Source organism: Dama dama, chromosome 14 (assembly GCF_033118175.1).
Source record: "Dama dama isolate Ldn47 chromosome 14, ASM3311817v1, whole genome shotgun sequence".
NCBI classification, from domain to species: Eukaryota; Metazoa; Chordata; class Mammalia; order Artiodactyla; family Cervidae; genus Dama; species Dama dama.
The window spans coordinates 23,833,329-23,852,452 of NC_083694.1; the positions used below are offsets into that span (position 1 = coordinate 23,833,329).

The 19,124-nt window shown below is 38.3% G+C and overlaps 2 protein-coding genes across 6 annotated transcripts in view; one reads left to right on the plus strand and one right to left on the minus strand.

The window, feature by feature from the left end:
- MIA3 (MIA SH3 domain ER export factor 3) overlaps positions 1 to 10,786 on the plus strand; it is a 55,989-nt gene extending 45,203 nt beyond the window's left edge. For 2 of the 5 annotated variants that reach the window (XM_061160087.1, XM_061160088.1), the window contains 11 exons: positions 3,971 to 4,072; positions 4,735 to 4,795; positions 4,908 to 4,943; positions 5,024 to 5,091; positions 5,211 to 5,311; positions 5,483 to 5,620; positions 6,370 to 6,438; positions 6,564 to 6,643; positions 6,782 to 6,853; positions 8,396 to 8,546; positions 9,551 to 10,786. In XM_061160087.1, coding sequence (XP_061016070.1) covers positions 3,971 to 4,072; positions 4,735 to 4,795; positions 4,908 to 4,943; positions 5,024 to 5,091; positions 5,211 to 5,311; positions 5,483 to 5,620; positions 6,370 to 6,438; positions 6,564 to 6,643; positions 6,782 to 6,853; positions 8,396 to 8,546; positions 9,551 to 9,867 — 1,195 coding nt within the window. In that variant the 3' untranslated portion in view covers positions 9,868 to 10,786. The remainder of the gene's footprint in view (positions 1 to 3,970; positions 4,073 to 4,734; positions 4,796 to 4,907; positions 4,944 to 5,023; positions 5,092 to 5,210; positions 5,312 to 5,482; positions 5,621 to 6,369; positions 6,439 to 6,563; positions 6,644 to 6,781; positions 6,854 to 8,395; positions 8,547 to 9,550) is intronic. The other 3 variants (XM_061160084.1, XM_061160086.1, XM_061160085.1) reach the window with 2 other exon arrangements.
- Positions 10,787 to 12,283: 1,497 nt separating this feature from the next.
- Positions 12,284 to 19,124, minus strand: part of AIDA (axin interactor, dorsalization associated) — a 49,023-nt gene continuing 42,182 nt past the window's right edge. The window contains exons 7-10 of the mRNA XM_061160102.1: positions 18,268 to 18,390; positions 16,171 to 16,293; positions 14,219 to 14,336; positions 12,284 to 14,105 (exon numbers count right to left, since the gene is read on the minus strand). Coding sequence (XP_061016085.1) covers positions 14,009 to 14,105; positions 14,219 to 14,336; positions 16,171 to 16,293; positions 18,268 to 18,390 — 461 coding nt within the window. The 3' untranslated portion in view covers positions 12,284 to 14,008. The remainder of the gene's footprint in view (positions 14,106 to 14,218; positions 14,337 to 16,170; positions 16,294 to 18,267; positions 18,391 to 19,124) is intronic.

The window sequence follows — 19,124 nt, forward strand, 5'->3', positions numbered from 1 at the left end:
AGTAGTCATTTGAATTACCTGAATGGCAATTGCCTTTCTTTATGATACATAAAGTCAGTATGATAGGGCACTCTCTAGCATCCACTCAGTCACCATGCCAGGGTACACATTGCACTCCATCCCCAAAGCCATTGTGTGTACTCAGACTCGAATCATCTCTTCTGACACCCCTTACCTTAACCGCTCACCTGTCTCCAGTTTCTCTTATACTTCTTCCAAAGTCTACAGCTGCTGGAACAAACTTCCCAAAATACGAGTCCTTTTATATTGTCATGTGCTTAAAATCTGTCAAGGAGGCTCCATTCCTTCAGGATCAGTTTCAAACTCTTCAGCAGGCACACAGGGCACTGCCCCTTTGCCGTCCTGAGCTGCCTCTCCAGGTGGATTTCCTGTGACTCCTGATGCTGCCTTAGCTGCACCTGACCACAGTTCCTTCATGCCACTCTGAGCTTCTTTGTTATACATACTGCCTTTTCTGCAGTAAAAATGTCCTTTTACTTTATTTCCACCTGGCAATCTCCTGCATATTCAAATGGTTATGTGCCTTAAAATCTTTTCTAGAGTAAGTTATGACATAAGTAGGTGAGTACTCAAGAGTACTCATTTTTTCCTTATAATGTAATTCCTTCTTTTTCCTTGTAATGTCATTCCTAATAATAATGTATTTAAACCTATTAAGGTTTAAGTCTGCATATTGATGTTTTCTTTGTATTTGGTGGCCTGTTCTGTGTTCTTTTTTCTCTTCCTTCTTTCTGTCTTTTAGGTTGTTTGAATATTTTTTCAGAATTCTGCTTTTCCCCTGTGTAAGCTAGGTAGTTATTGGTTGCTTTAATTGCATTCATGTAATTACTCTAAAGATGACAGCATGTATCCTATATTTATTAAATTAATAGACATCCTGACTTAGATGCTCCTGCATTTTAATTCTTTGTATATTTGAACTCCATAAGTTGTTTTTATTGTCCACTATAGTGCTTTCCTGCCAGTAGTCACTTAATTTACAGGCATACCTCATTTTATTGTGTTTTGCTTTATCGTGCTTTGCAGATACTACATTTCTTAGAAATTGAAGGTTTGTGGCAACCCTGAGTCAAGCAAGTCTGTCAGTACCATTTTTTTCAACAGCATTTGCTTACTTCATGTCTCTATGTCATATTTTGGTAATTCTCACAGTATTTCAGACTTTTTTCATTATTACTGTATTTGCTATGATGATCTGTGATCAGTGATCTTTAATGTTACTATTACAAAATGATCATAAAGGCTCAGATGATGGTTACATATTTTAGCAGTAAAGTGTCCGGTAGTTAAGGCTTGTGTGTGGTTTTCAGACATGATGCTGTTGCACACTGTATCGTGGACTACTTACAGTAGAGTGTAAGCAGAACTCTTATATGCGCCGGGAGACTGAAAGAGTTCCAAAGTCGCTTTCTTTCTTTGCTTTATTGTGGTGGTCTGGAACTGAACCTGTAGCATCTCTGAGGTCTGCCTGTAGTTCTTCCTTCTCCCTTGCACCTTTGGTGGTTCTCATTTGGAATCACTTTCATTCTACTTGAAGAACATCCTTTAGTGACAGATTTGGCCAATTTATCTTTGTGTGAATACATCTTTATTTTGAGTCCTTTTTCTTAGGATCTTCTGCTGGCACTGGGATTTTTGAAGTTACTTAGTTCCAGCACTTTAAAGATAACCAATTTTTTCCTGGTTTTAAAGTTTCTTCAAGGAATCCAGTATCACTCTTATTTTCCCTGTTCAAATGTCTCACCCTTTCCTTTGTGGTCTTTAAAAGTTATTTTGGTTTTTCAGCAGTTTTATTAGGAGCTGCCTAGGTATGGGTGTTTTTGGTTTTTATTTCTCTTCTCCTTCCACCCCCACCCCCAAATCTGTTTTGCATTTATGCTGTTTGAGGTTATTGACACCTCCTGAATTTTGGGGTTTTTAATCCACATATTAATTCTGTCTCATTCTCTGAGATTCCATTTAAATCTTTAAAAATTACTTCCCCCTGTGTCTCCTACATTGTCATCTGTATTTGCTTCATTCTGGATGTTTTTTTCTGACATATCTTTTAGTGTGCTAGCATCTCACTTCAGTTAATCAAATCTGCTACTAAAATCATTCGTTGAGTTCTTAATTTCAGTTACTGTGTTTTAGTTTCATATTTCTGATCCTTTGCTGAAATTCGTAATCTTTACTTCCGTGAATATGTAAGGCACAGTTATTTTAAAGCCTGTGTAATAAATCCATTATGTGGATCCTCAATGAGTCATTTCTGTTGTCTTTCAGGTTTTAATCACAGTGTCTGGTGGGGTGCCTGGGCATTTTTGATTGAGTGGAGAGCACTGTAGAGGGAATTGGAGGCCTAGGATGATATTATTTTCCTAAAGAAAAAAAAAACAGTTTGTTTCTAGCAGGTGGCCATTACTTTAGTCAGCAATAAAGATCATTCAGAGACGACTTAGTTCATTCAAAGGACAGACACTGCATTGCTTGGTACTCCAAGGGCACAATTCTTTCTAGTCTCAACATAGCCTGAGACTTTTACTAGGACCCCCTCACTGGGGCCCCTTAGCTCTGCTTTGTTTTCCCTGCACCCAGGAATCTGTTGAACTCTGTTTAGCCCCCTTGTATCTCTTCACTGTCTTCAATGCATAGGTCAAACCCTAGGGGAAAAGTGGCTTCAGATGGCAGGCTTGCTTGTAATTCTGAAATTCCTTTTTTTATTGGATTGTGACCTCATGTATTAGCTTGATGCCTTCAAGCACGTTCTTTATATTTTTGTCTAATGTTCTATATATTTTGCCTAATTTTCTATTTGTCTAATGTTTTTAATGTTCTCACACTAATTCATTCCTGGAAGGAAAATTGTTTCTGATCTTTCTTCAAGACCCAGTTTTCTCACATCTCTTCCTGTGCCAGAGTTAGGGGATTGTTCTGTGGTTAAGTGCATTGTTAAACTGCATTCAACTGTGTACTCTGTTAGTACAGGGAGAGTACTTTACGCATATTGTATCTTTAGCGTCTTACTAGGTAACCAGTATATTTTAGCCATTCATAAGACACTTGGTGAAGTATTGAATGCACAGTTACAAAAGAATATATAACTCTTTTTCTCTGTGATTACTGTTTTTACTGTGGTTTTTCTGATTATGCTTCCTATACATAGAAACTAAGTTTCAAGTTTCTTTTGAATCAGAACTATAGTCAAAGAAATAGAAAGGTAAAAAAAATAAATAGCATTTTAAACCCATTATCACATGTTGCTACCATTACAATTTATTATATTAATATCTTGAACTTGAAAGTTAAAACCAGTTTCTAGTAGGTGATACTCTGATTATGGGGCAGTTTAGATTCTTTTTCTATCCAGTAGACACTGCCAATTCTAAGATTTTTCTCTTTCCTCTAACCACAGTTCCATTGACATAGGCAGTAGAAGTTCCACATCTGATGTGGAAGTGTTCTATGGTTAATTGCATAATTGAAAAACTTTCTAAAAGGCTTTTGAGGACCAATTATCATGGTGCCAGTCTGGATTGAGAAATAGTCCTTCCAAGATTGAAACAAGAGAAGTAATTACAGGTCTTTCCATGGTAGAAATAAGAGCCGTAATTATCCCCTGCTCTATCCTAATAAGCTTGATTGTATTAGATTGATCAGCCCTGGCTCTCCATATTGAAGTAAAATAAGCTCTCATTGTCTCAAACTCAAGAAACTTGCCCATGGGGTGCAGCATTTTTTTCCATTTGTTTGTTTCATTTATTACTGAGTAGACAATTGTGAAAAGTTAAAAAATGCAAGGTTGCCAACAGGCAGAGTTTGATTTTTATCCCTAAGTGGCAGGTGTGAATTCCTTCCTATGACTTTGTATGAATATGTTTGGAAAGGATGGGAAGTAACCTAGGGACATTTAGACAGAATGCTGGGAAAAAAGAGAAGCACTTTCATTTGACAACTGATGTTATCTTAGGAAATTGAGTCAAGAAGAGTATGAGCGGCAAGAAAGAGAGCAGCGGCTGTCAGCTGCAGATGAAAAGGCGGTTTTGGCGGCAGAGGAAGTGAAAACTTACAAGTGAGTTCAGATTCTGAGAAGGGTGTCAGTAGCTGATGAAACTACTGTAGGCTTTTTTTCAGAACAAAACTGTTTTTACACTGTGTAAAACAAAAATAGCACCAAAGCAGAAATAAATGATCAAAACGTTTAATTAACATGAGAAAACATAAATTTTAAGTTAACAAAGGAAAAAATGTTAAGTTAACAGAAATTTCCTTACACCCAATACTAGCAAGACTGAGGGAGCTTGGTTCATGCCAGCAGTTCTGAGTGGTTTTGTATATTGGAGAAATTATTTTTTGGAAGTCAGTTTGCTGTATGATGTATCTAAAAATCATTAAAATGATAGTAGTCATAGCTCTGGAAGATTTTCTGTGGATATAATTAAAAGAAGAAACAGCTTTCTGGAAAAGGATTTATAGCAGGATTGTTTGAGAACATATGAAGAGCAGTTAAGGAAATTACAAGTGTATCAATTCAGAATCTCCAGCTCTTAAATAATAAAGGAAATTATGTAGTACTAGTTTTGATCACAGTGTGCTCCTATAACCATGCAAAATGTGTTTTTTGTATGTATGAGTGAAGTCTGAAAGGGTACAGTTGTTAAAGGGAACATGGTAAGATTGTGTAAAATTTTATTCAGTTGTACTTTAAATGATAAAAGGAAGTTTAATCCTTAGGCGGAGAATTGAAGAAATGGAGGAGGAACTACAGAAAACAGAGCGCTCATTTAAAAACCAGGTAAATCATAACTGCCCTGCAGGGCAGAATTCTTTGCGGTCTGATACAGACGATTACAGTAGCTATTGTAGGGAATCCTTGAACATATTTCTTGATGGGTTGTCTTTTTCAGATTGCTACTCATGAGAAGAAAGCTCACGATAACTGGGTGAGATTTTTTTTTTTTTTTCTTTTCTTTATTTTGTGTGGTCTATCACAGCTTATTTTGGATTTTTTTCCTCCCAATAGCTCAAAGCACGTGCTGCAGAAAGAGCTATAGCTGAAGAGAAAAGAGAAGCTGCCAACTTGAGACATAAGTATGTGTTTTTAAAACTTACATTTTCAGTGTGTTTAAGAGTTTTTAAAGGCTGTGCCATGATATCCAGTAAGGAATTTTCTATTTCATATTTAAGTCTATTCTTTCTTTATATTCAAGATTATTGGAACTAACCCAAAAGATGGTAATGATGCAAGAAGAACCTGTGATTGTAAAACCAATGCCAGGAAGGCCCAACACGCAAAACCCTCCACGGAGAGGTAGGGAGTACTTTTAAATGGCAGCAGTCTATATTTTGGTGAAAAATGTGTTTAATAAGTTACTTTTTATTTCTGTAATATGTGTCTAATATTTATGATGCCCTAGAAATAATCCCAAGAACTTACTAAAGAAAAAAAGGTTAACGTGCAACTCTTCCCCATTGTCTGCAGGTCCCCTGAGCCAAAATGGCTCTTTTGGCCCATCTCCTGTGAGCGGTGGCGAATGCTCCCCACCGCTGACAGCAGACCCACCTGCAAGACCTCGGTCTGCTACACTTAATCGAAGAGAGATGCCTCGAAGTGAATTTGGTGAGCATTGCCATGTTACCTTGTGGTAAACTGTTTCAAGAGTTCTTTCCTTCTTTGAGAATTCTGTTACTAATGTAAGCAACAGTTGAGAATTTGGGTCTGTCCAATATAGAGAGGGATTAATTTGTCTTGGTGAGTATATAGTCTACTTTAGATCTGCTTTAGAACAAAAAGCATTTATTTACTATTACGATACTATTGTATTTATTATATGTGAACATATATGTAAACAAATGTAAACATATTTATAAACAGTATATATAAAAATATCATTATTATTTCTTTTCAGATTTTTGTTGTGAAGTATAAACCTTTATCTTTAAATTTTTGTTGAGATCCTCTCTTGAATATTATAAAAGTAGCCTTAAAACTTTATAGTTAATGCAGTGTACATCTACTTTTCATTACTTTAATATGAAATGCTATTTAAGTCTAGTTCTAATCACAAATGTGTTTATACTTGTTAAGATATAGAAATCAGATTACATATAGACTGAAAAGTCTATAAACAATTGCTGGTAGCTTGAAGTACTTGACTGGTGCTGGCGCTATTAATGTGCAGGTCTTTCAATCCAACATAGTTCTTATTTTGATTCTATAGGTTTGTGCATAAACTGTAAGTGATTTCTCCTCACATGTATTGGGAGACCTGTTTTAAATTTTGCTTTACGTAGAATTGAACCCTGACCTGTCCACAGTTGGTTTATTCTGAAAAATTCATGCAAGGGCTCTGTTACCTCTCTCTCAAGGATCAGTGGATGGGCCTCTCCCTCGATCTCGATGGGCCTCTGAGGCATCTGGGAAACCCTCTGCCTCTGGTAAGGGACCTGAGTGTGTTCACAGAGTCTCAGATTGTGAAGGAAGTGGGCGAAGGCCTTTGTAGTCCTTCAGAGTGCATATACAAGTCAGAACAAGCCTAAGTCTGCTCTCTGGCTTCCCACAGATCCAGAATCCGGCGCTGCTCCTACGGTGAACAGCAGCTCCAGAAGCTCTTCGCCCTCTAAGGTGATGGATGAGGGCAAGGTAAAATCTGCAGTCATTTTGAATTGTTATTAGGTATTTCCAGACACATTTAACTTTTTCTACAACATCCTCTCTTTGCCTCATCCATCTCCCTTTTATGTGTTCTATCTGTACCATCTCATTTATTTTTTGAAAAAGCAAACTGTTCCCCAAGAGCCTGAAGGCCCTTCAGTTCCCAGCATTCCTTCTTTGGCTGAGCATCCAGTATCAGTAAGTACTTAGAGGTTGAGAGCAACACTGCATTTTCTACTTGGTGTGTTTCTAGAAAAGTTCCAAGGAGCATGACACTAATCTGCTTTGCTTAAAATTGCATGGCGATACTGACCTTATGACCTCGAAGTGTTTCTGGGTTGCTGAAGTCTAGTTGGTTGGTTTTTACTCCTTTTTCCTATTTTGGTTAAGTGATTGATCTCTTCAGAACGTCTATTGTAAATAACCTTAAAAAAATGTGAAAAATTCATCACCCCAACGCTATATGGTGTGTGCTTCAATGATGAGAGCTCTAAGGCAAATCAGTTCATCATATATTGCATAAATTCATCATTATTATGTATTTATTTGGAAGTATGCTATTTAAGAACATCTCCGGTGGTATACTAGGCAAGCCCTGTGCTGTATTGTGAGTAATCTGAAATTACAGATTGGTAACAGAGGTTGATTGCTGTAAGTGAAATACTGAATAGTGGAAATCTTTAATTACCCATTACGCCATTTCCCAGCAACAGCCTTAAATTATGTTCACATAAGGGTCTTCTCTTGCACCTTGCATAGCTGTGACAGCTGCTGAGTCCTGTGATTATAACTCAAGAGTGCTTTACTGTGTTGAAATCAAGATACATATTTTCATTATTGAGAATTTCCAACCCAGTTTGCCATAGGGAAGTACAGGTTAGTGCTTTATAGTACAAAGGATGGCGTTACTGGGGAACGAGGGTGGCTGTTGGAGCTGTTCCTGCGGAACTCGTGTATATATAGCACTGTCTCTGTGTGGAAATCCTTCGACTTCCAGGGCAGGACTCTAGGAGGACACATCGCTTGAGAGCTCTTTTTATCCCGGGGCAACCTGGAGAAGACCCAAGACCCCTTTGGAGTGGCAGACTTGAAAGAGAGGGGAGCCTCCTTTGACAGAGGGGAGGCAGAGGAGGAATGCAGGCTTGGAGTCAGACCCCCTGTAGTGAATTCTAACTCAGCCTCTTCTGTGCTCTGTGGCCTTCAGGAAATTACTCTCTGTGCCTCTTTTCCCTCATGTTTAAAACAAGATGAGATCTTACAGCATATGAAAGGAAATTGAAGGTACTCTGTATAGTAGCTTTTATCACATGTGTGTGAAAATGGATTTTTTCATTCCTTATTGTTCTCTCCATTCTTAATATGGAAAAAGGAGCTCTTTTGGTGAAGGGAGGGAGGGGCTGCCCTAGACACAGGTTATAGTGTGTGTGGTATGGTGTGTGGTATGGTGGTTTTTTCAGTTGGGAATCACCTCTGTTAATATCCTTTGACAGTCCTCTTGCTTCCTCTCTGTTTGCACATACAAGCAATATGATTACGGTGAAAGTGTTCCTTCCTCTAACATTCTCTTAACCCGCCTGAGCTCTCAGGGGGATGGATAGGAGCGGTGGACTTCTGTTGCACTAGTTGGCTCTTTGGACAAGTGCCTGACATCTGCGTCAGTGGGTTTTAGCTCTTACGGAGTTGGTGCTTTTATCTGTTATATCCACGTGTTTCAGAACTTTCATTACTTCTGCTTTGCAGGTTAGTATGGCTGCAAAAGGGCCCCCTCCCTTTCCAGGGGCACCCCTCATGAGCTCCCCGGTGGGAGGCCCGCTCCTGCCGCCCATCCGATACGGACCACCTCCTCAGCTCTGTGGGCCTTTCGGACCTCGGCCACTTCCTCCACCTTTTGGTATGACGACTGAATGGGAGTGATGGACTTGTAAAGTGTACTCATCTTCTCATTCTAATCCTTGGTAAAATGTTAACAGTTGCTGTCACAGGGCTGTGCAGTGAAAGGGTAAAGCTGGCTGACACGTTTGAACTTTTCCACCAGTTTCTTAGGACACAAGGGGTGCTGTATCATCTCCCTGTACTAAGATGGACAGGAGGAATCTCTTGTAGACAGGGAACAGGGACTGTTCATAGAACGTCAGAAATACTACTTCTGCATATGTTGCTTGAACATCTCTGGCTTCATACTAGGCTCTGTAGTGGATAGAATTAACTGTCCTAACTCCACGAGCTTAAGGGATCCTATAGGACACACATACATACATTATACAACATAAAACTTGTAATCACCATAATAGAAGCATAAGCAATGGGTCACAGAGTATAAAAGGAAAGATGAAGCCATCACTACCCACCTTGGGAATAAATAGGAAGGAAGTGTTGAAGAGAAGGTAGAATGTAACAGCTAATAGGTGGAAAGCTGTTGAATTCAATTAGGTGGAGCTGGCAGGCCTTTCCAGGCAGGGCAGACACCTTGATTTTGATGGCATGTGTAGGTCCATGCTGAGCGCCTGTGTGCATTGTTAATTGACCCAGTAACTGGGATTTCCCTTGTCAAAATTTACTTACAGTGAAACCCTTATTTCACAATCTATCATCTTGGTATGATGCATAGTATTTCTGAGTACAAATCAGGCTCTTATGAGATATAGACAGCAGAATTGTATAATTGAAAAAAAACACAAGCTAGGTAGAGCCATGTTGAAATCCAGCCTCTGTTGCTTTGTGACTGGCTGGCTGTAGGCATGTAACTTAAACTTGCTGAGCCTGTTTGCCTCATCTGTAAAGTCGGGAGCCACCACCTGCCTTCCAGGGGTATGAGAAATTGATTAACCTACCGGGAACTGTCTAAATTTAGGTGTGTTCATATGTAGTTACATGACTTAATTTTAATTTTTTCAGGTCCTGGTTTGCGTCCACCGCTAGGCTTAAGAGAATATGCACCAGGTGTTCCACCACCGGGAAAACGGGACCCGCCTCTTGATCCGCGAGAATTTTTACCACCAGGACATGCACCTTTTAGACCTTTAGGCTCTCTTGGCCCAAGAGAGTACTTTATTCCTGGTCCCCGATTACCACCCCCCACCCATGGGCCCCAGGATTATCCACCTTCCTCTGCTGCAAGAGACTTACCACCCTCCAGCTCCAGAGATGAGCCCCCGCCTGCCCCTCAGGGCACTAGCCAGGACTGCTCACCGGCTTTAAAACAGAGCCCATAACTGACTTCGGACATTCAGTCTGAGAGAAGGTGGACTGTGCACTATTCGTTACAGTTAAGGTTTTCATTGGCTTCAAAATCCAAAAGCTGATTTTAAAAGGTTTGTTTTTAAATCTAAGCTGCTCTGGCAGTGTGCATTTTTGAGCCAAACAATTAAAAAAAGTATCATTTCCCCCCTAAAATATAAAACGACCTTGTAAACTGGAGCCTCCTTCCAACTTTGAAATGTGCAATAAAAAAATACCTGTGTTTTAGTTCATGTAGCATATGTTACTGCTAAATGATTTAGAATGTTGTGAAAAGTATGAACATTTCCTGTGGAAATGCTATAAGAACATGTATTTCCATTTATTATCCTATTTTTAGTGTACACCAGTTGAATATAGAGCAATGGTATTTATAAGCTTGATTTTTAAAAAATATCTGGTCGCAAAGGCTGTTACGCTAAAAATGTTTACTTAAAGATCACTAAAATTTTATCTCCCCTCTTGCTTAAGTTCTTTGTAGTAATAGTTCATAAAAATTTGGTTATTAATATTTCCCAAGTGTCTGTTGATTCATTGGATTGTTTTCTCCTGAGATTTATACCATTTTGGAAACACGTAAACTCAAGCTCCCAAAACTGAAGATGGTGACCCATTGCTCAGGCATTCAACCTCAGAGGCACTGGGAAGCATCACAACTGATGCCTGCCTTCTACTTCAGAGAAGTTAGCGGGCCTATTTGGACAGCACTCATGTGCTTTCTCGTGATTCTGATTGGTTTTGACTTAAGACTGGTTTTCTGAGTATGAGTTTACATGTAACAAGAGTTGTTTACCCTGATGTTCTGTTGCTTTTACTGTTACTATGTCAAGGGTGCGTAACAGAAAAATGAAAATGATGTGTTGCGACCATAAAGTAAGAAAATTTCTTTTAAAAGATGTAGAGTCTATTATTTCTCCTATCCCTTGCCACTGGCTTTCAAGGAATATGGCAAAAAAAAGACCAAAGCATATATAATACTATGAGAAAGAATGATTTAGGATCATAAGACTTGTAACATGCCCTAGGTCAGCAACCATGGGCTGAACTCAGTTCTTTTCATTGACTGATACTACTACAAAATTAATATTTGAATCCTGGCACTTACATTTAAAAGTAAATAAATCTGAGAATCTAGGAATGCACCATAATTACTACATTCATTACTATACAGTGTCTTTTGAACAATATTTCTAAGTCCTAACTTATCAGACACTTCAAACTCTAGTAACTAAGTACATTTTAAGAATAAGATTTCTTTAAATCAAAATTACAAAAGGTTTACATTCTTGTTCACAGCTAGATCATACTCTCCCATTCTCTCAAGTTCTATAATGTGATGAACCTAATGATATCTAGACCATGACTTGCCACCATTAAGAGTAATCCACTAAGAATACCTTAAAAGTAAATTCTTCACTGTGAAACAAAAACTTTTTCTTAATACTAAAGGAAAAGGCCTTTAAAGAAAGACAAGTCTTCCAAAATTCATGAGTATATAAGAAGTTTTTAAGGAAAAGGAAATTCCATCTCTATGTCCTATTTAATATCAAAAATAGAAATTTTAAGAGGAAAACTCCATAGTTATTTTTAACCATGTAAAATAGATTAAGTCACAAATACAGCTTTTGAGTATATCGATCTCTTCAGGACACAAAATAATGGTGAATAATAATTTCAGAATTTAATATTTAAATATAGATTATACCAGTTAGGAAGATAATAAAGTAGCAAAGGTACATTAAATCTATTTTAAAAATCAAATCTGGAGTCTTTTTTTTTTTCTTTACCTATAAAGCCTTTTTTGGTGTTCATTTTATATTTCATATTATTGAAAAATCAGTAAATTGTAGAGAAATTCTAAGAGTGGCCTGAGTGGCCCTGAACCTGCCAACACTGTTGCCTCCCAGAGCCCTCTGTTTGCACCACTTCTTCAGCACGGCCTAGACAAGCTGCCAATTTAGAGAGGGTGCGGGGGGCATCATTCCTCAGCTCCATCAGACTTGGCCAGTCTCGAAAATGACATCTATTTCAGAAGTCACCTCCAGCTAACTGTTTTCTTGGCTTAGTTGCTAAAATCATCTTTTATGGAGCAGCAATATTTCAGCCTGAAAGTCTCCTATAGTTGTGGTTATTGTTCAATAACTGATTTTTTTCTTTGAATTTGTGGGATGTAGAGTATTCTGTCTACTGTGTCAATTCATTTTGTTATTCAGATCTGAATTACAAGGCTAAGCTAATCACTCTGTTCCATTTAAGCTTTTTGTTAATACTGATGAGAGGCATTTGTAGTTCATCTGAACCATACTTTTGTGAATGACAGCAGATGTGACATAAATGATCACACCTTGATATTCATGTCTTATGGTCTATGAGAAAAGAGAACAATATGTATCAGTTTTGCTACACTTTAATGGTAGATTTTTTTTAAGGGATTATTTTTAGGTCTTGTCAGCAACATCAAACAAAAGGTACTGAGTACTCCACAGGGTACAGAGTGCTGCCAAGCACCTTAGAAAACGTACATGAAGTGGAGAAAACGTGGTTCTTGCCCCCTGAGGAGCTTACACTCTGGGTAGGGGTGGGGGTGGGCTGACAACGCACAGTCTATATAAGAGCTGCATGAACAACAAAGTCATTTATTAAGGCAAATTCTTCATCCCCTCAAGATAATTGTCAGTGAAGTGATTTTGAATTTAATCTAATGAAGATGAGAGGCAAGACAATTTTGTTGAGAATTCTTAAATCTATGATAGTAAAGAGAACTGACTCAACAGACAACTGAAAGTGGAGACTAGGTCTTCTGAAGTGTAACAGCTGGAACTGAATTATGGTTACTTATTTTAAAAAGCAAACATACTGAATGGTATGACTAGGCTTGTTACACTAGTTTAAAAATAGCACTGCATTTTGCTCATTCTAGTGTTGGTCATTTAAAATAGTGAATTTTAAATATGTGGGCTCCACATCTAACCCACAGAACGCCCACCCCAAATCTTCATGTTCTGTGTATCAAATATCCACCGTGTATGTATGAAAGTTTTATTTAGGCCCCATTATTAAGTCAAGAGAATGTAAATAGTCAAATTATAATAAGCTAATGACCTGCATATTTCCATATGGATGAATGTCAATATATCTAAATAGGAAATAAATGGCAATCCTATCTACCTATATAAAAAAAAAAATAGAATATCTCCAGATTTGCATACTCATCACTACAGAAGAGGTATGCAGGTTTTAAGGTTTCACAATCAGTTGTCAGAAAAACAGCAGTTATTCCTGCAGTATCTCATTAGCATCTGACTCATTATTTTTAGATTACATGATTTAGAAGACACTATAAACCCACCAAGAATTTGTAATTATTCTGAGATGGTTTCATTAACCCTAGAATCACTATCAGAAAGAGTAACAATGTGATGTAGGAAAAAAGCTAATCAACGTGACTAAAAATATGCTCACTTTCAGAAGAACAATCTGGTCATCTGGAAAAATCCCAGCTACAACCTGCAAACACTCCCATGTGGGAGACTGGCCAAGGCACACGATTTCTAGGCAGGAAAACCATGAGATCGGGATGAACTGAGGCTATCTCTTAAGAAGCAGCCTATAAACTTCCAGACTGACCTTGGGCAGCAAAATTGGTCCCATTTCCTCTAAAGCAGTCTCATGCTCTTCTCCCCACATCAACCCAAAGTTTGACATTAACTTGGAAAGCTAAAGAGCATATTGGAGCAGAAGTGGACAGGTGTGTAAACTCTAGCACATTCTTATTGCTGTATTACATTTGAAGATGAGCACATCCCACCCACAACAGTGTTGTTCCAGGAAGTAGGGCAGGAGTAGTGGTAAATTAGAAGAGACTATTAATTGCACAATTAATAGGAAAGTGAAAACATTTCAAGATCTACAATAAGCCTGTATCCAAAGAGTCTGTTATGTCAGTGGTGCTGGACTTTGAATTCTGTGCTACAGCTTGTAATGGACTCGCTCTGGCCTGCCGGCCTGGGTCCAGGTTGCTTCCTGCCTGTTGATGGGTGCGTATGCTACGCAGGGCAATGACGGGTTCTATGGAGTGGTGAGATTCACAGAAGTTCCAGGATACTCATGTCAGGGTCATTCCTTGTGCAAAGTTTGATGCAGATGAAGATAAAGTGGTTTCTTGGTCAATAACTGCAATTTCTTTCTTTTAAAGTCAGTGGGTTTCTTGTATCTGTAACCACAACAGAAAAACTGTTGATAAGCGATCGATTCCAAGGTATCACATACTAAGACGAGATACTAGCCACCGTTCATTAGTACTCATTCTGTATGTGCATCACTTACAATTCTATTACAATGGGCCCAGGTTTAATTTCGTCCATCTCCATGAAAGCAAAACACTTGGTGCTGGTAAACCTTTTTTTAGGCTTGTAGTGTTTGAATTCAAAAAAAATAGCTGCACCTGAGGAATTAAAGCGAAACACATTAGCCACAGACAGCCCATTCTAGTGTTTCAGTAAATTTTCTCTGATCACCAGAGGCCAATGAACAAGCAACAACTGTCATAAACGGTCACAGCACAGTAAAACTGATGTCAAACTGATGTCTCTCTGATGATACGGCTGACTGTGTGTGTCACCCCAAACTCTTCTGTACCTAAAGAAGGGGCATGTGTCTACACTATCCAACTCTACACAATAGAGCAAAACTTTAAGCAAAACTCAAGAATGTAAGTAAGTTTATCCACAGATAGAATTATAAGATATTAAGAAAACACTAAATACTACAAAAAAGAACACAGAAGATACTTGTTAAGTATGAACATTACTCATAGAAACTCATTAAGTAGAAAAGGCATATTAAAGAGTTCATAAAAAAAATCCTACCTTAGTTTCTCCCCACCCAAAATAAAAACTCAAAAATTAAAAAACTCAGTATCTGGGGTGTTTTTAAGTTTGAACAACATAAATCATGTGCTGGTTCAGTTTTTAAATGTTAACTACTTCCTAATACATTTTTCAGTGTCCAAAGCCCTGTTTTGTTTTTCCTGGAATGACAAGTCCTTCTGTAAAGATAGCACTTTGCAAGATGAAGGCATAGAAAGCAGACCTATTCCCACCCACCCCCCACCAAAAAAGACACACACACAATGAGGAACTGGTGATGAAACAATTTTCTCTCCCCAAAGTCCTACAGATAAGCTCTCTCCACCTCCCTACAGAAAAACGCTAAAAACAGAATAATAAGTTGCCTCATCCACACAGCCAAAAACAATTAATTTCTAACGAAGGCAAGGAAAGCAACAGAAGGATGCCGGGCTCTCATTCTTAACCAACTCCTTACTAACACGGCCTTAACCAGAGGGGTGCTGGGTCTTGCTTTGCTTTTATAGACAATCAACAGACATCTAACACTTTCATGGAGACAAAACTACCAACTGACTAGAAGTTTCACAATGTTCAGAAATGTGTATGCAGTTCTGGCGCCTGGGTCCAAATGAAGCACTCTGCATGTGAAGGAAGGAAAGAAAAACCTATCACTTGGGAGGCAAAGGGATGTGATCGAGGGGAATATGGGCTTGCTTATTTATTTATTTGCTGGACCACATGGCTTATGGGATCTTAGTTCCCTGACAAGGGATTGAAATCCAGGCCCCGGCAGTGAAAGTGCCAAGTCCTAACCCCTGGATCACCAGGGAACTCCCAAGGCGGCCGTCTTTAGCACCTACTGCCAACACACAAGGGTTACAGCTGTTAGGTTACCGGTGACCTTCTGTCCCCAGGTGCATGACTCTGCCATGTCCACAAAACAGTAGCTTCTCTTCTCCCTTCCACAGCAATAATAGAGGCATTTTATTATTAAAAAAACCTCACAGATTTTTAAGACAGCAGATCACATTTCTTCAGCTAGGGACCTATCTCCTTGTCCCTGTGATTGTGTCTGAGGTCTGAATAAATGCAAAAGTAAAGTCACATTTGAAAACATTAAAGTCCAAATATGATACCATCATTTAAAAAATTCATTATTCATCTGCATCATCTCTAGATAATATATTTCCTGCATTTCTGGTATGCACTATACTTTCTGGTATGCTCTATTCTTCATGGCATTTATAAGTAAGAGCAAGATGTAAGATGAGAATAGCCTATAGGAAGAATAGCTGAAATGCTTATCAACATGAAGTATGCTCACTAGCATTAGTTTCAGTTAAAATGACAGCACTGTACACAACTGATTCAAAGTCGGAGAAAAGGAAGTCAAATTCTGAACACAGTTCTACTTTTAGCATCACAAACCTTTGGTTAACTTTTCAACATGCTTCTGGAGCTCAATGTCCACATTAAAATGAACATACGTATCTTCTTTTCTTGAAGCCACAGGAGTATCTTGCACAGGAGTTAAATCTATGCCATTCAGATCTGGAGAAGAAATAAAGTTTCTGCTCAGAGCCCTCAAACACACAGACTTAAAAACTGCAAAGGAACCACAATGGGCTGTGTTTCCTGAAGAGGCGAGAGCTGAGAGGAGATTCTCAGGCTGATAGAAACCCGTGTCTGGGGTGAGCAGGTACCTGAAGGTAGCTGGTTCCCCAGGTCATGTGGAGGACACAGAGCAGAGAGGGTGGGAGACCCCGTGGGTGGAGAAGGAAGCCTCCTTACAGATCATGGAATTGGATCCTTCTGGCTAAGAGGTGTCTTCTGGGGGAGTAGGCCAGTATATTTTTGTGATTTACATTTGGGGATGTAATACACCACAGTGGTGTCCCTACCCCTACTTCCCAACCTTGCCTGGGTGAAGGCATGGAAATCGAACACTAGCAGCATTACCCTGCTGTATTCATGTCAGAGGACCGAACAGTGGACACGACAACCTTGCCAGGAATGAACACTTCTTATGTCTATTACTTAAATTCTGAAGCTATGTGCTACAACAGAAGCTGATTTACAGTAACCAGATGGCATACGATATAGGGTGTATGGGTGTAATTTCTGGAGCCAGGAATCATCCAGTTTAATCAAATCCAACACAGATTCATTTAATGACCACTCAACTGTTTATGTATTATTCAACAGACCCATCTTAGGGACCTTCAAACAGGAGAGTATGTTTGACTACTTCAGTTCCTGAAGATATTTACATAAAACACGTTTCAGTTCAACCATATGCAAAGGTAATACAATATCTACATTTCATTACCTTTTTTTTTTTGTATTTTACAAGTGTTCATTCCTGAGATGCAGTTTTATGAATGGCCTATCAAATAACCTAGTGTATAAATACTTTGCAGTAGACCAGTAGATCTGAGAGCCCACAGAACCAGAGGCTAAAGCATCACAGCATCAGTGCCGAGGATCATGGTGTTTTCATGTCAAAATTCTTCTTTGTTGCCAAAATCCTTTTTTCTTTTACTTGGTACTAATGAACCCATGGGTCTGAATGTTTCTATAATTGGTAAGCGTTCCCTCTAGTTAATTTTAGTTCGCATCTATTTGATTTGTCTTAAACTGTAGATTTATTAACTGTAGATTGGATTAACTGTGCAGTTATTTCTGAATAATAGTATGACAGTTTCATTCCCAGTCACCCAATAATTATTTTTAAAAGACTGTTGAGTGCCTTGTAAGTAAAGTGCTGTATAAAAAGCTTAGCAATGACAAAAGAATTCAACCACTGCAGTTTCCCTCTGAAACCAACGATCAAAAAAGTTGTTTTCAAGGAATGAACAGTTTGCCACTTTGAATAGTAGAAAAAAACAAATCCTAAGAGTAATCATGCTTAATGATGACAGTGACATAGTTAAGAATTAAAAAATATATCAGTTGTCTAATGTCCTGCAGGATATATTCAGGGTGTAGAGCTTATGTATGCGCCTTATTTCCCTATCTCCACTCATGATTCATTGAAGCCGATTCTCATCCATCTCTGCACAGCTCTGTGTACAAACCTCTGGTGGACAGGAGTGAGAGGGCCTGAAGTGGAGGCAGAGGAAAACAGAGAACACTGGGCCTTGCAAAGAACACCACACCTCCTTGCAAAGTGGGGGACCTCTCTTTAACCTGTTTCCTGAAGGATGTATCTACTATAAAAGACAGTGGTGTCTGTGTAGTCAGCACCCCTGATGGGATTTGGAAGAATAAAAAGACATACACAGAGAAAAAACCCAAAGCAACTGTGAGTATAAGTTATGGATAAGAAGATATTTTCCATAAATCTCTGAGAAATGTTTGGAGAAGGAATGATGACCACATCCTTCCAGGATTTTGCCTCACTATAAAATGAACTAAAATGAACTGTCACAGATAAAACCCCCTCACGAACCCCCCAAAAGTCCCAAATGAGAAGCAACATTTTAAAATTCACCAGAGAGAAGATAGGTATATGCAGTTACTGACCTTTCACACTAACTGTGATATAGGGATCAATGCACTGCCCGGCATCTTTGAGGCCAATTTTCTCAATCCTGATAGTGAGTAACGTCATTCCTGGTTCTGATGGCAACCTTGGTAATAAAGTACCTGGCAACAGAGAAACAGCAATAAAAATGAGTCCCACCAATCATTCTAGGGTAAATATTTTAACAGCATACAGAAGATATTGCTTTGCTTTTAATTGGCTTAGTAACTAGGCAGGCATTATTCTGGTTACCAAAACTCCCAAACACTTGATGTTATTCTTTTCAGACAAATTCTTAACTATACATAAAATATATCTATACTTCCATATTCCATATTTAACACGAAAGCATAAATTACTAACTCAAGTTTGTTAAAAATTCCACTCCAGGAAGCTGAATTACAAATTACCATGTAATTAATAATGTATGTAATATATTCATACAATATTTACACTTCACATTTATTGCTATATATATAATATACCCCATATTTCAATGTGAAGTGATAGAACACAAAACAGAAAAAGCATTTTAAACATGTTGCATTTTCCTAAAGCTTGAAAAATACCAGAATCAATCAACAAATCATTTACTATTAATGAAGGAAATAACTTATAACTTAATATTTATACATTTAATTGAATAACTTGACAGTCTCATTTCCCACTGCTTTCTTCATCCTATTCTTTATTATCTATTTGGTCAGAAATCAGTCCTGCTGAGAATGTTACATGAAACCACAAGAGCAACTGTATGTTTGAAATCTTTTCCATAAATTGATTAAAGTTTTTAAAACTGAAAAACCACCCACAATCACATAAGAGCATTCCCCACCGAGAAAATAATATGAAGAAA